Source organism: Plasmodium reichenowi, chromosome 13 (assembly GCF_001601855.1).
Source record: "Plasmodium reichenowi strain SY57 chromosome 13, whole genome shotgun sequence".
In the NCBI taxonomy this organism is placed as follows: domain Eukaryota; phylum Apicomplexa; class Aconoidasida; order Haemosporida; family Plasmodiidae; genus Plasmodium; species Plasmodium reichenowi.
The window spans coordinates 2,288,744-2,304,209 of NC_033658.1; the positions used below are offsets into that span (position 1 = coordinate 2,288,744).

The window sequence follows — 15,466 nt, forward strand, 5'->3', positions numbered from 1 at the left end:
TTTTTTTTTTTTTTTTTTTTTTTTTTTTTTTTTTTTTTTTTTTTTTTTTTTTTTTTTTTTTAAATTAATATACATTCCAATGTGTATATATACATAATATTCATATGTATATTTAAAATTTTGTAGTGAATCATTTCTATAATTTGTTATAGAAATAACAAAATTGATTTTTTTATAAATTCACATTTTTCTTTTAAGAACCTTGAATAAATAAAAAATATTATATTATTTGTATAAATTAAAGTTTTGTTTATTATTTTTTTTTTTTTATATATATTTTGTGTTTTAATTTATTATATTTTTTTGATGTCATATTTTTATTTAACCTATATTTTATTTTCGTGTAAAAAACAACATACACATAAAAGTGTAATATTTATTTTTAAAAAATTTAAAAAAAAAATTTATTCTTCAGACAATTTTCTTTTATGGATTATATATATATATATATATATTATATGCACACTAATAAGACGATTTAAAAAAAAGAAAGTTTAAAATTTTTGACATATGCTTTGAAAATAGTATAAAGCTACAAAATGAAAATTCTTATATAATAATATATGTATAGATGGAATGGAACATTTTTTTATATATTTCTCTTTTTATATAATGTATATTTCCTAATAGAGATTATAAAATATATGTTCATTTCTTCTTATTTTTATTTTTAAAATGAATATATCTGAACATTACATATTTATATGAAAACAAAAATAAAAATATACATGTATTGTGTAAGTATATATATATATATATATATATATATATACATATATGTATAATATATTTTTCCTTTTTCATGTTGTAAAGCATGCTTTACTCATAAAAAAAATATTTTGTCTTTAATACATTTTTTCATTAAATATAAAATTACTATTATAAATGTTAATAAGATGAAGACACAAACATTGTCTTTAATGGTAAACATAGATTTAAAATATATATATATATATATTATATAGAGAGATTATTAAATATATGTGTAGGTGAATTTGTTATATATCTTTTACAAATTAAAACTTTTTATTTTTATATATATATATATATATTTTTTTTTTTGTATTAATGTGGAATATATTTATTCTTTTCATTTTTGAGTATAGAATATAAATGGAAAAAGAAAATTTCTAGGAACGAATAATAAAATATATAGAAAAGTCATAATAAATCCAACATCGGAAGATGATATACAAAAATTTTGTAGAAATTATTTCAGAATATATAATTTCTCCGTAATGATATCATATATATATATATATATATATATATATATATATATATATATATATATATATATATATATATATATGTGTGTATTTGTGTGTACATTTTATTTTAAATAATTAAATAAATATATTGTTATATGTGGGTACATATAATTTTTTGTTTCTATAGTTATATAATTTTATACGAAGATTAATATCTTTTGATGCTATTCTTGTATACTCACTATTTTTAACTGTTTATATATTTTCGGAAATAAATCATGGCGAAACAAAAAAATACTTATTTATCGATACAGCTATTTCTTTATTTTTTAATATTATCCTATTAATTGTTATAGAAAGTCTTTTTGAACTAAAAAAGTTGAAAGACGTTAAAAATGCTAACTCTCAGTATTACCTAAGGATTGTACCAAAAATGTCTTACTTTGAAAAGGTAAGAAATAAAATAAAAAATTATATATATATATATATATATATATATATATATATATATGTATGTATGTATGTATTTATTTATTTATTTATTTTTATTGTGTGTGTTACATAAGTCATAGAAACTAATGTTTCCTTTATATTATTTTTATACTTTTTAATAATACATATATTTACATAGGTTATGACAAAGGATATAAAAGTTGGGAATATCATACGAATATTTCAAGGAGATGAATTTCCAGCAGATGTGGTAATTTTATATGTTAAGAATAATGCAAATGCAATAGTTGATTCTTTTAAAATAGATGGTCTTTTTAGAAAGAGTATTAAATATGCAGTTGATAAATATAAAAGTAGGATAATATAGTTTATTATACAAATAATAGAAATAAGATAATATATATATATATATATATATATATATATATATATATATATATGTATGTATTTTATTTATATGTAATATTTATAATCTTTTCATATTCATAGTTGATAAGGATTACCTAAAAATGTTATCCGAAATTAATGGAGTAATAAGGTGTGAATTGCCCAATAAAAATATATTTTGCTTTCAAGGGAATTTTAAGTTGGATAAACATCCACGCTCACTATTATTAAATTATGAAAACTTTGCTCTACAATGTAAAACTGAAATATAATATATTTATACATACATATATATATATATATATATATATATATATATTATATTATTAATGATACAATAAAATACATATAAATCATTCTTTTGAATGAACTCATTTTTTTCTAATATTATTTTATGTAAGCCTCCGTTTTGAAAGGGGCAGAATATATAGACGCTGTAGTTGTATACACAGGTGCTGATACTAAGAAGAATTTGAATATTCCACAGAAGATCGAAGAAAATAAAACATTCTGCATAAAAATGAATAATATTGTATATTACTTAATATTTATGTACTTTGTTTTTGTTGTGCTAAGCATTGTTATAAAAACGATATTTTTTCATAAAAAGAATTCCTTTCAAAATTCAAGAGATTCTTTCCTTAGTATGTTGGAGGATTTTGTTGGTTTGTATATATTGGTATTACCTATTATGATGTATTCAGAAAAGAGTTTAATTTATATTATACAAAGTTTGAGAATAGGTATATAACTAAATAATTACATATATATGTTTATCAATCTATAGCATATTTGACAAAATTGATTAATTAAAAATATATACATCTATATATATATATATATATATATATATAAATATATACTTGTATATAATTTATATTATAGAAAATGACCTAAGAATGAGAAACACTGACTCTGAAAAACCCAAAGTTTTTAATAAGAATAAAAATGACTCTTTAGGTAATGTAGATTTATTAGCAACATCAAGAAATGGTGTTCTTGTAAAAAGGAAAGAATTACTAGTATCATGTGTAATTAATAATGTTATGTATGGCAAAAAAGATATTATATGTTCACGAAAAAATTTCAAATTACCTACATTGAATATATTAGATTCAGAAAGGTTCAAAAGAAAAAATAATATCACAAAATGTGCATATATATATATATATATATATATATTTGTGTGTTTACATATTTATCCGTTTTAGAAAAAATGTTTCCAATCTTTTGAACTTGGATGAAAGGATATTCAAAGATCCTGAAAATATTTTTTTCCCAACTCGCGATTTTTACTCCTTTTTGAAATTATTCGAAAATAAAATATCATCAATATATAATCCATATTCTAGTAGTTTATCAAATTTATTGAAAGAAAAATATAAAAATTATGTGAACGAAGAAATTCTTAACAAAAATGTGAAACTAACGAGTTTTGTAAAATCTCAGCTGACCATTGGATATAATCGTAATATTCAAATAAATGATACTATAAAGCATGTAACATGTGAATTAACATATACATATATATATATATATATATATATATATATATATATATATATATATATATATGGTTCTTATTATTTTTAATTTTTGTTTAAGAAATTTGTGAGTATGATGAACTCAGTTACAATTGTTACGAAATTAAAGAAGATTCACAAAAGGAAAATATCCAATCCGTTAAGATTGAAGACTTTATTTTAGGGTTATGTGGATGTAATAGAATAATTATATATAATGAAAAGAGCCTAGATATAAGTATGAATGAATACAAGAGTGATAATTTTATGGAAACATATAGTAAGTTTGAAACGGAGAATGAAGAAGATCATGAAAATGATCATGATGAATATCATAATATGGAACATTCAGATGATGAAAACATCAATAGCATTGAATATGAAGATATATGTTTATATAATATTATAAGGAATACCGGATTTTCTATTTATTGTTATAAGAATACTTTATTTCTTTATAATTTAATGAAGGAATGTAAAGTATATTTTTTAACTTGTTATCATGATTTCCTAAGAAGTAATAAATTTTCTATGTGTATTTTGAAATGTGGATATAGCATAAATAATGAAAAGGAAGGAGGAGTATTATATGTAAGAGGATACGATTTTAATATTCTTCCATATATATCTAAAGAGAAGAATAACATAAAGAAAATAAAGAATGCTATAAAAATATATACCTTAAATTATTTAAAAGTTATAATATTATGTAAAAAAGAAATAAGTAATGAAGATATAGCAAAATATATTATATTAAAAAGTATAAGTAAAAAATTATCTTTCAAATTTTATGATTTGATTAAATTATTCTTTTTATATGATTTAGAAGTTATTGGAATTATAGGATTAAAAAATCAGTTAAAAGAAGGAGTCAAAGAAACATTCAATGATGTAATCAATTTTGATATTAAATCTTGGATATTTGCAAATGAATGTTCAAAGGATACATATTTAACAGCTCTTCAATGTAATTTAATTGTATCTTCTTCTAACTTATTTCTTATTAATTATTATAATTTAAAAAATACACATGAAGAGGATGCTAATATATTATTCCATAATTTTATATCATCCTTGTATAAGTTAAAATCGAATTCTTATGCTGTAGTTATAAATGATGAAAGTATAAAAAATATTATGACAAATGTAGAATCAATGGTAACATTAATAAAATGAATAGATATGTAATATATGAAAATATATATATTGTTATATATGCATATATATATATATATATATATATATATATATTATTGATATAACAAAATATATAACTTACAGTGTAATTTTTTTTTTTTTTTTTTCCCCTATTTCTTAGAAAATATTCTTATGTATAGCCATGAGAGCTACTGTAGTCCTATTTTGTAAATTGCAAAATGAGACAAAAGGAAAAATTATTAGGACGTTGTATGCTTTAACGAGGCCAAAATTGACAGTACTAGGAATAGGAACAACATTAAGTGATGCTTACTTATTAAAATATTCATCTATAAGTGTCTGTTTAAGTTTGAACGAGCACGTAAACATTTTATATAATATATCTGATTATGTATTGCAAGAATTTAAATTTATTAGTGAATTGCTTATATTAGGAAGGCTAAACAGATTTTCCCTTTGGTAACCAAAAGGAAAAATAATTATAATTATGGAAGTATAATATATATATAAATACATGCATGCATATATATAAACTCATATATATATATATATATATATATATATTGTTTCACTATAGCAAGGTGTTTTTGTGGATAATATACCTAAAAATTACTGTTGTTTCATTTTATTTTTTCCACAATTTTGATAACTATTTTTCGGGATCTTCAGCATCTTCCATACTATATACACAAACAACGTTTGCTCTTTTGCACTACTTTCTTATCATAGCATTTTCTGCGTATGAAATAGATTTACCATATAAATTTGTAAGGAGAGTACCTTATATATACCAGCTAGTAATAATAATAAGACAGTGAAAGTAAAAGAATTATTAATAAAAAAAGCTAATGCTACATGGAATCTATAATATGTATATGTATATTTTTTTTTTTTTTTTTTTTTTTCATTGTAGTCGAGAAGGAAATATTTTTTGAACAATAATATTATACTTTTAACAATAATTGAAGCCATACTAATTTCCCTTACTTCATATTATATATTACGATTAAATGTATTTCATTTGATTACTCATCGTGAATTTACTTTTCATATATTTATTTTAAATGTTTTTATAACAACAGAAAAAATTCTTTTACTTTCCAAAACATGGCATATATATTTTTTTATTATGGCAGTTCTTATGATAGGTATATTGCTTATATATGTTAATATATTTACTTTAGTAGATTGTATAAAAAATGGAAAATGTGAATTTAGTCTTTTTCAAATGGAAAATATATATTTCTGGACATCTCTCTTTCCTATTTTATATATTAATTTTATCTTTGATAAGCTTATGAAATATATAAAGAATAGGTAATCATATGTAAAAAATAATCACCATGATAAAAGCCCTATGTGTTATATATATATATATATATATATATATATATAATATGTTTCTACTTTCTTTTGTGTGTAAAATTTTATATGTTTTATGATCAACCTATTTCACTTATAAATGTGTATATCTATATATATTTCTCATAAATGTACGCACAAATAAAAATAAATAAATAAATAAATAAATATATATATATATATATATATATATATATATTTTTTGTTTTAGAATATATCCCGATATTTCAGACTATTTAAGAAAATACTTTCTTCGTAGAATATGCTGTCATAATAATGACAAATCTTTATCACAGAGGAAAATAAAAGGAATAAATAAATTTGTAAATTTTGAAAAAAATGATATCTTATTAAAATACATTCCAACTCCTAAAATATATAATATAAAAGATGATCCTACATATTATAATAAATCTAAAAGAAGTAAATTTTTATATGATACCTTTAGGAAAGTTATAGATATTAATGTAAAATACAGGAATCAACAATTAAATTTAGAATATAAAACATATGAGAAAGGGAACAAATTAAAATTACGTATAATTGTAATATTATTATTTCTTATTTATATTATAATATTTTCCTCACAAACAATTATTGATATAAATACAAAATCGAATATACATTATATAACAATGTTTTATATTATATATTTTGTATTGGCATGTGTGTTTTTAATTTATATACGAATCAGGAATCAAGCTACTTCTACGTTTTTCTTTTTTTTGAGCCGATTTTTATTAATATGTGGATTTTGTATCGAATTATATGATAATATTAGTAATGATATATTAAATGTATTAATTACGTATTCCTTTACAGTATCTTATATATTTTTTATGTCCTTTAAAATATTAGAGGCTCTTTTAGTATGTATAAGTATACTGTTATTAACGTTTTGGGTTTATTATGAGAAGAATAAGAATATGATAGATATATGTACGCATTTTTGCAGTAATCCATATTTATCTATAAATAACTTAGATCATATGAATATATCATGTTTATGTAAAAAGCAAATAGTTATCTTCCTTATAAGTTTATTAAGTTTTACCTTGATTTGTTTATCTATGAAATATTATGAGATATTTTATTTAAAGAAGAAATTCTTATTTAGATATAAACAGAAAGTGAATCTAGCTAAACAAATTGAAATACTACATACGATGTTACCTAATTTTTTAGTAGAATATTTATTAATTAGTGATCCTAAAAATGATGGTATTATGGTGGGAAAGAATATATCTGGTGAAGATAGAGGTATAATATCTGTGATATTTTGTGATATTGATGATTTTCAAAACATGGTATCTACATTACAACCACACGTATTAGTAGAAACGTTAGATAATTTATATTTATATTTTGATAAATGTATAAAATATTTTAACTGTATAAAAATAGAAACTGTATTTGAATCATATTTAGCAGCCTCTGGATTAAGTGAAAAGAAAAATAATGCTTTAGACAAAATTATGTATGATACAAAATGTGCAATAAAATTAGCTATTGCTCAGCTAAGTGCTAAATATTATATATCATATAAGGTATTAGATACACGTGAACATTTTTCTGATAATTCTAATTCATATGATAAATATATAAATAAAAATATTAGTCTCAAAATTGGGATACATACAGGAAAAGCGATCAGTGGTGTGATTGGATCTGTTAAACCACAATATGCTCTCTTTGGAGATACTGTAAATACAGCGTCAAGAATGAAATCTACATCTCTTCCTGATCATATTCAAGTTTCCTATGATACGTATAAATATTTAAAGGAGGATAACACATTTATATGGAAAGAAAGAAAGGTTTTTATAAAAGGAAAGGGTAAAATGAAGACATATCTTCTAGTAGACATTTTAGATGACGTAAAAAGGAAAGGGGAATCTTTAAATTATTATTCATCTTCTAATTTGTTATTGTCTCAATTGGGTAGTGAGACTGTATCGATATATGAAGAAAGGGATGATATTAAAGAAAGTAGTAGGCATAGTGATAAGGAAAGTAGTAGGGATATTATTAAGGAAAGTAGTAGGGATATTAGTAAGGAAAGTAGTAGGGATATTATTAAGGAACGTAGTAGGAATATTATTAAGGAAAGTAGTGGGGATATTATTAAGGAAATTAGTGGGAATATTAGTAAATCCAGTAGTATAAATATTAATAAAAGAGGTAGTAAATCTATTAGTGATATAAAAGAAGGGCAAATAATAGATAAAGGAGATTTGATTTTTAAAATGAACAGGATGAAAGATAAAATTGATAGTACATATAGTAAACGAATTGATAAAGAGAGTAGAGATAAAATTAGTGATGAGACGAATCATGCATTAGATGAAGTAGTTAAACATTCGGATATACATTTATTAAATTATGAGATAAATAATAAGAGATATAAAAAAAGGAAAGGTGATACAAATAATGAGAATAAATTAATAGGAGATATATTTAATATGTATGATAAAAAAATTAAATATTTTTATAAAAAAAATGATAAAAGTAAGAGTATGGAAAATATATCATTCATAAAACATTATAGAAATACTAAATATAAAAAATCAGATTATCTTCTTTTAGATAACAAAGGAGAATCTAAAAAGTTTAAAAGAAATACATCATATGTATTAGAATCACCTTTACATTTAATAGGTGATATATTTGATAATAATATAGAGAGAAAAAAGAAAAAGAAAAAGAAAGAGATAAAAACAATTGTATCTGATGATATATTTACTTCACCTGTCAATATAAAAGAATATAATTATAATGAACAGGAACGGAAAAAAGAAATTGTTGGAAATTTATCGTACGACAAAACAAAGAAAAGATTTCCTTTTATAAAATTTACCAAAGAAGAGAGAATAAAAAAAAAAAAAATAGAAAAAAAAGAAAAAAAAGAAAAAAAAGAAAATAATAATAATTTTCTTTATAATGATGATTATTCATCATGTAGTAGTCCAAAATATGGTGATAATGAAAATAATTTTGTGATAAAATATATTAGAGAAAGAAAAGATTTTCAAAAAAAATTTGATCATCCAAACTTTAATTTTAGCAAATTTTTACACAATTATGATCCTATAAACAATAAAAATAAAAAGAATAATAAAAAGAATAATAAAAAGAATAATAAAAATGTAAGAAGAAATGAATATCCAAATTATACATCTTCATCTAAAGATGGTGTTTCTTATAATTTCCTATCGGATAGTTTGTTTTCCTCAGATAATGAGTATTCTACTGATTCTGAAAAATATTACAAAAAAAGTTTTAGGAAAAATAAAAAAATTATAAAATTTGATGATCTTTTTACTAAAATATATATAAAGAAAAAAAAACGTTTACTTCAAATGAATAACTATGACGTAAAGAGAAAGGGAAAAAAATTAAAGAATAGAGGAATGGAAAGAAATAAAACAAAATATATAAATGTTAATGAAAAAACAAAGATGAAATATTTTGTCAATAATGAAAATAAAGACCATGAAGTTAATAAAGAAGATAATTCAAAAAGTATGCAAAAATATTTTCTACATATATCAAAACATAAAAAAGAACAAATAGAAAATAAAAAGAAGACTCATAAATATTTTCATAAAAATGTGGAATGTATTTATCCTTATACAGATAATAATATAAATAATAATAACTCTTCAAGAAATGAAAAAAGAAAATATAGCATCAATTTATATCATCATCTAGATGAACAAGAAAAAATAAAGGGAAAAAAGAAATATTTTAACAAGGACAAGGAACTATTAGGATCCATTAATAAACAAACAGAAAGGAAACCAAAGAAAAAAAACAAGAAAAATATGGAAAATAAAAAAGATAAAAAAAAAATTAGAATGATTACAAACAAAACCAAGGAGAAACATTCGAAGAGTATTATTAGTGTTGAGGAACAAAATATGAATCATAATAATTCCTTGAAAAAAAAAGAGGTGAACTTTATTGGTAAAAATGAAGAATATTTAAATAGGCCAAATTCTGATTGCTCTATTTGCATAAAAGAAATGGAAGAAGATGTTTATGAATTTCATAGTAATAATATATATTATAATAACCAAACATATAGTGATAATATAAATAATACAACAAAGTTAAAAGGTATGGGAAATAATACAAATGATATATCACAAAATAAGGGAAAAAATCAATTAGGGAAAAAAATTAGTTTCTTTTGTATGCATAATAAATATCATGAATCAGAAATAATGAATGAAGAAGATAATAAAAACATGTTCAATCTAACACAAAGCCAAATAATTAATAAGGACAAATATAATTATTTTACACATTGTCCATCACTTAAAAAAAAAAAAAGCGTTTTCACAAAAATTAATAATTTATTTAAAAGTTATTTCAAAAGTATAGATGTACATGAAAAGTTTGGTTTTTCTAAAAAATTTAAATTCCATTCAAAGGATTCAGATGATATAAAAGGAAATAATAATAAAATTAGTAAAAATCGTTATAATAATAATAATAATAATAATAATAGTAACTATAGTAACATTGATAGTGGTAAGTATAGTCATAATAATAAAAAGAATCATCATCAAAATAATAATTATGAGAAATACCATCATAGTAATAATAGTCGTGTCACGCTATCCAAAGGAGAAAAGACAGAAAAAAATAAAAATGTAGATTATGCATATCAATTTGATAATTACGATAAGAAGCTACTAAAAAAGTTAACATCTAACTTACAATTAAATAAGAAAAATGTGAAAAATTTTAACATGTTTTACTACAAATTCAATGATGAAGAACTAGAAGAAGAATATACTAGAAATTATTATAGAGAAATCATTAATATTGATTTAACAAAAAAATTAATTATAATATTTATATTTACAGAAATATTTTTAAGTTTATGTAATATTATAGAATTATCATTTTATGAAAAGAAATTAAAATATAATGATTCAATAGTTATAATATGGCTTATTAGATCAATATATTTATTTATAATAACATATATATGGATAATATTAAAAACAAAATTAAAAGAATATAAAAATAATTCAAGTAAAATGATGTGGACTATATTTATATTAAATATATTTTTATGTTCTTGGGGTATTATATTAATAGATTTATCATGTATACATTATAGTATGTTATTAGGAAATAAAAATGAAAGAGCCTTATTTTTTATGAAAGATGCAAGTGAACTTATAATATGTATTCAATTAATATTTATAAAAAATATGTTATTTAAACATAAATTCTTTTTTTTCGTATTTTTTTATATATTCCTTATATATTCATTTAGTAAATTATTTAGTATACACACATGCCAAACACATATATGTTGTAGTATTATTTTATTTATATCTATAAATATACTTTATTTTGGGTATTCAGAATATTTAGATAGAATACAATTCTTAGTCAAAAGAAAGAGAAATCGAATGGAAAAAATATCACAAGATTTCTTAACAAAAATATTGCCTAGACAAGTTCTAGAAGAATATCAAAACGATAATTTACAATTAACATATAAACATGAAAAAATTGCTTTTTTATTTGCGGATATTGTTGGATTTACAAAATGGAGCAAAACAGTATCTCCTAAGGTAGTCTTAAAATTATTACAAAAACTAATATCTAAAATTGATAAAGATACAATTAAATTAGGCTTATATAAACTCTTTACAATTGGAGATGCTTATGTAGCAACCAGTCAACCCAATTCATCTATAACCGATGAAAGTGAAGCATTAGAAGGAATACTAAATATATTGAAGCTAGCGAAACTTATCTTACATAATATTAATACTATTAAAATACAATTCAATAAACATGACTTTAATATGAGAATAGGTTTACATTATGGTTCATGTGTTGGTGGTATTATAGGTTCCGTTAGAATAAGATATGATATGTGGGGTCTCGATGTTCTCATAGCTAATAAGATTGAATCAAATGGGATACCTGGAGAAATAATTTGTTCTGAACAATTTAGACACTTTTTTATACAAAACGAGCCACAGGCGTAAAAAAAAAAAAAAGATATATATATATATATATATATATATATATATATATAAAACTTTGTATATTATGTAATATATATGATGTACTATATATTATATATTATATGTGATGTACTATGTATGGTATATTATATACCAATATATGTAACATATAATTTCTCCCCTTTTCTAGGAAACTAAACTTTTGGTACTACAAAAGCATATCTATAAATGATCAGGATATAAAACTATACGTTATTGAAGATAAAAATTATGAAGAAGATTATGATCCAAAAGTCATAGATTATACAACGTTGCTGAAATTACGTCAAGAAAAGGGATTACATTCATAAATAGAAAGAAACATAAAAAATTACATTAAAATAATGCATAAAAATTAAGATAATTTTAAATATATCTTACTCATAATATATACCTATATATATTTTTTCATATTTTTTTTATAATATTTTATGTTACGTTAAAAACATATTCAGAAGTTATGCTTCTATTCATAAAAAAAAATAATAAAATGTGTATACATATACTACGTAATAAAGTATATATATATTAAAAAATTAAAACAATAAAATATAAATAAAACTAACACAAAAAAAATGAAAAAAAAAGGTATTATTATTATAGAATAAATATTAATTATTCAATAAAATAAATAACACAAATATATATATATATATATTATGACATATTAAGTATATTATATATTCATATTTATGGAGAAATATCGTAAATAATTTCTCATGTGTCCATAAATATATCCCTGTCCTTATTACAAGTGATGAATCTCTTACTTTGAGATATTTATATATATATATATAAATATATACATTTAAAATTAAGTGACAGTTTCTCTGAAATAGAGAATTGATATATACATATATATATTTTTATTTACCTATTCATGTTGGTTTATTTAATGACTTGAACAAAAAAAATAAAAATATATTATACATACAAATACATATATGTATATATATATATATATATATATTATAATTATATGACTGTGAGAAGAATTTAATATAATAGATCATTAAAAAATTGATGATCAAATAAATGTTCAGGTAAATGTTTCGGTATATTATGATTATTTGTTTGAATATTTCTATTGCCATAATTAAGATTTTTTCCATTGTGAAGTTGATTAATTTTTTGGTTTACATCTTTAGATACTATTTTCGTTTAATTTTCTTTTTTTGATTTTCTTTTAGGTTTTTGTCTTTTTTACTAATTCGTTTATTTTTCCTTAATCGTTTGATAAAATGTTGATTTGTATTGTTAGGATTAATATATTGATAAATAGCTTTATTATTTGTATTTTTTCTCTTATTGTTATTAATATTATTGTTATTAATATTATTGCTATTAATATTATTATTATTAATATTATTATTATTAGTATTATGTTTATTACTATACTTTATCATAGAGAAGTTAAAATTATTACATATACTATCAATTCTTCTAAAACTTGAATAGGAATTATTAATATTATTACTACGATTAATCTTGTTATTCTTTTTATTTATATTTGTAGTAATTAAATTTTTCTTCTTCTTCTTTTTCTTCTTCTTATTTAACTTATTATTATTATTATTATTATTGTTGTTGTTGTTGTTATTAATATTATCATAATTTATTATACTAAGATTGTGTGCGTTTCTAAGTTCTTTATTCAGTTCATTTAAAGCTTGGAAATTATTTTCATCTGGTAATTTATTTGTAATTATTCTATCATTATTCATATTAAACCTCTCTTCAAATTTTAAATAAAAGTTTCTATTATTATTATTATTATTATTATTATTTGTACTAGTATTATTATTTTCTGTGTTATTAATTGTATCGGAGGGAATTATTTGTTGCGTTTGGTCTAACGATAAATGAGCTTCATTTATATTAAAAACGTCGAAAGGAATCAAATTATCATTGTCATAATTACTATGGTAATCACTACAACTGCTGAGATTATAATAATTACTATTATTAGTAATATTATTATTATTATTATTATTATTAGTAATATTATTATTAGTAATATTATTATTATTATTATTAGTAGTAGTAATATTATTATTACCATCATTATTATTATTAATAGTAGTAATATTATTATTATTATTATTATTATTATTGTTATTATCATTTTTATTATCACCTTGAATTATATTATTAAAACTTTTTGTTATAGAATCTAATTGATTTTCAATCGAAACCCCTGAAGTATCTACATTCTTCTTTTTTAGTGTATCTAATAAAAGAATATTATTTTCATCTAAAGAATTAGTTAAATTTATGTAATTTTCAGGCGGGTTTAATTCAAAGGGAGACCGTTGTGGATTTATATAAGATAAATCCTTAGGAATATTATTTCTTTTACTGTAATATTCTAAGAGAGCTACAGCAGACAAATCAAGATCATTATGAATATTATTAGTAGTACAAGGTGTACTATTTTTATTAAAATTCGATGACGAAATATTTTTACTACCAGTAGATGATGTAATATTTTTATCATCATTTGTCATGTTGACAATTTTATTAATATTACTTATAGTCTTTGTTCTTTCTTTTAACATAATATCATAATCTTGTATACTTGAAATTTCATTAACATGAATATTATTAAAATCAGTCAAGACATCAAGAACAATATTATTAAAAAACATTTCAGGATTACCAACAAATGTTCTACTTTTTGATTGTAAGAAATTTCTTTTTAATAATTCATTAACTCGTGTATTTACATCTTGATATTCTATCGTATTTATACGAGATGAACATTTATCATTCGAAATATTATTACCATTTATATTATTTTCATGTACATTTTCTTCATCACTATCCGATATACATATAACTTCTTGATTGCCTATAGAGGAAGTTAAGAAGCATTAAATTATGTATAAGAGATATAAGGAAAAAAAAAAAAAGAAAAAAAAGAAAAAAAAGAAAAAAAAGAAAAAAAAAGAAAAATTATATACCATTATGGGTATATTTATACAATTAATTTATTTTTAATTTTATTCATTTTATTAATACGGAAAATATAAAATTACAATAAAAAAATAAGAGAAAAAAAAAAAAAAAAAGGAAAAAAAAAGACACTCCAAATTATATTTGTAATAAAAAATATATAAACAAACATATATATGTATATATTATATGTATTTGTAGGAATTATATAAAAATGATAAAAAAAAAAAAAAAAAAAAAAAAAAAAAAATTTTAAAACATATGGCATCATTATAGGAAAAATGTAATCATGTTTAAAATGTATAAATAGAAAAAGGTATAAAATAAATTAAAATATTCAAAAAAAAATAAAAAAATTTTTTAATTAAATAAAAATTAA

The 15,466-nt window shown here is 20.2% G+C and overlaps 2 protein-coding genes across 2 annotated transcripts in view; one reads left to right on the plus strand and one right to left on the minus strand.

The window, feature by feature from the left end:
- Positions 1–896: 896 nt before the first annotated feature.
- PRSY57_1359400 (guanylyl cyclase beta) lies at positions 897–12,443 on the plus strand (the record flags this gene model as incomplete). The annotated part of the gene is made up of 14 exons (XM_012909516.2): positions 897–923; positions 1,107–1,235; positions 1,399–1,662; positions 1,843–2,017; positions 2,154–2,306; positions 2,453–2,794; positions 2,937–3,174; positions 3,263–3,519; positions 3,657–4,732; positions 4,893–5,191; positions 5,310–5,529; positions 5,646–6,049; positions 6,306–12,110; positions 12,284–12,443. The coding sequence occupies 14 exons, from the start codon at positions 897–899 to the stop codon at positions 12,441–12,443; spliced, it is 9,549 nt and encodes a 3,182-aa protein (XP_012764970.2).
- Positions 12,444–13,283: 840 nt separating this feature from the next.
- PRSY57_1359600 (E3 SUMO-protein ligase PIAS, putative) overlaps positions 13,284–15,466 on the minus strand; it is a gene marked incomplete at both ends in the record, with an annotated part of 5,239 nt that continues 3,056 nt past the window's right edge. Inside the window, one exon of the mRNA XM_012909517.2 lies at positions 13,284–14,983. Coding sequence (XP_012764971.2) covers positions 13,284–14,983 — 1,700 coding nt within the window. The remainder of the gene's footprint in view (positions 14,984–15,466) is intronic.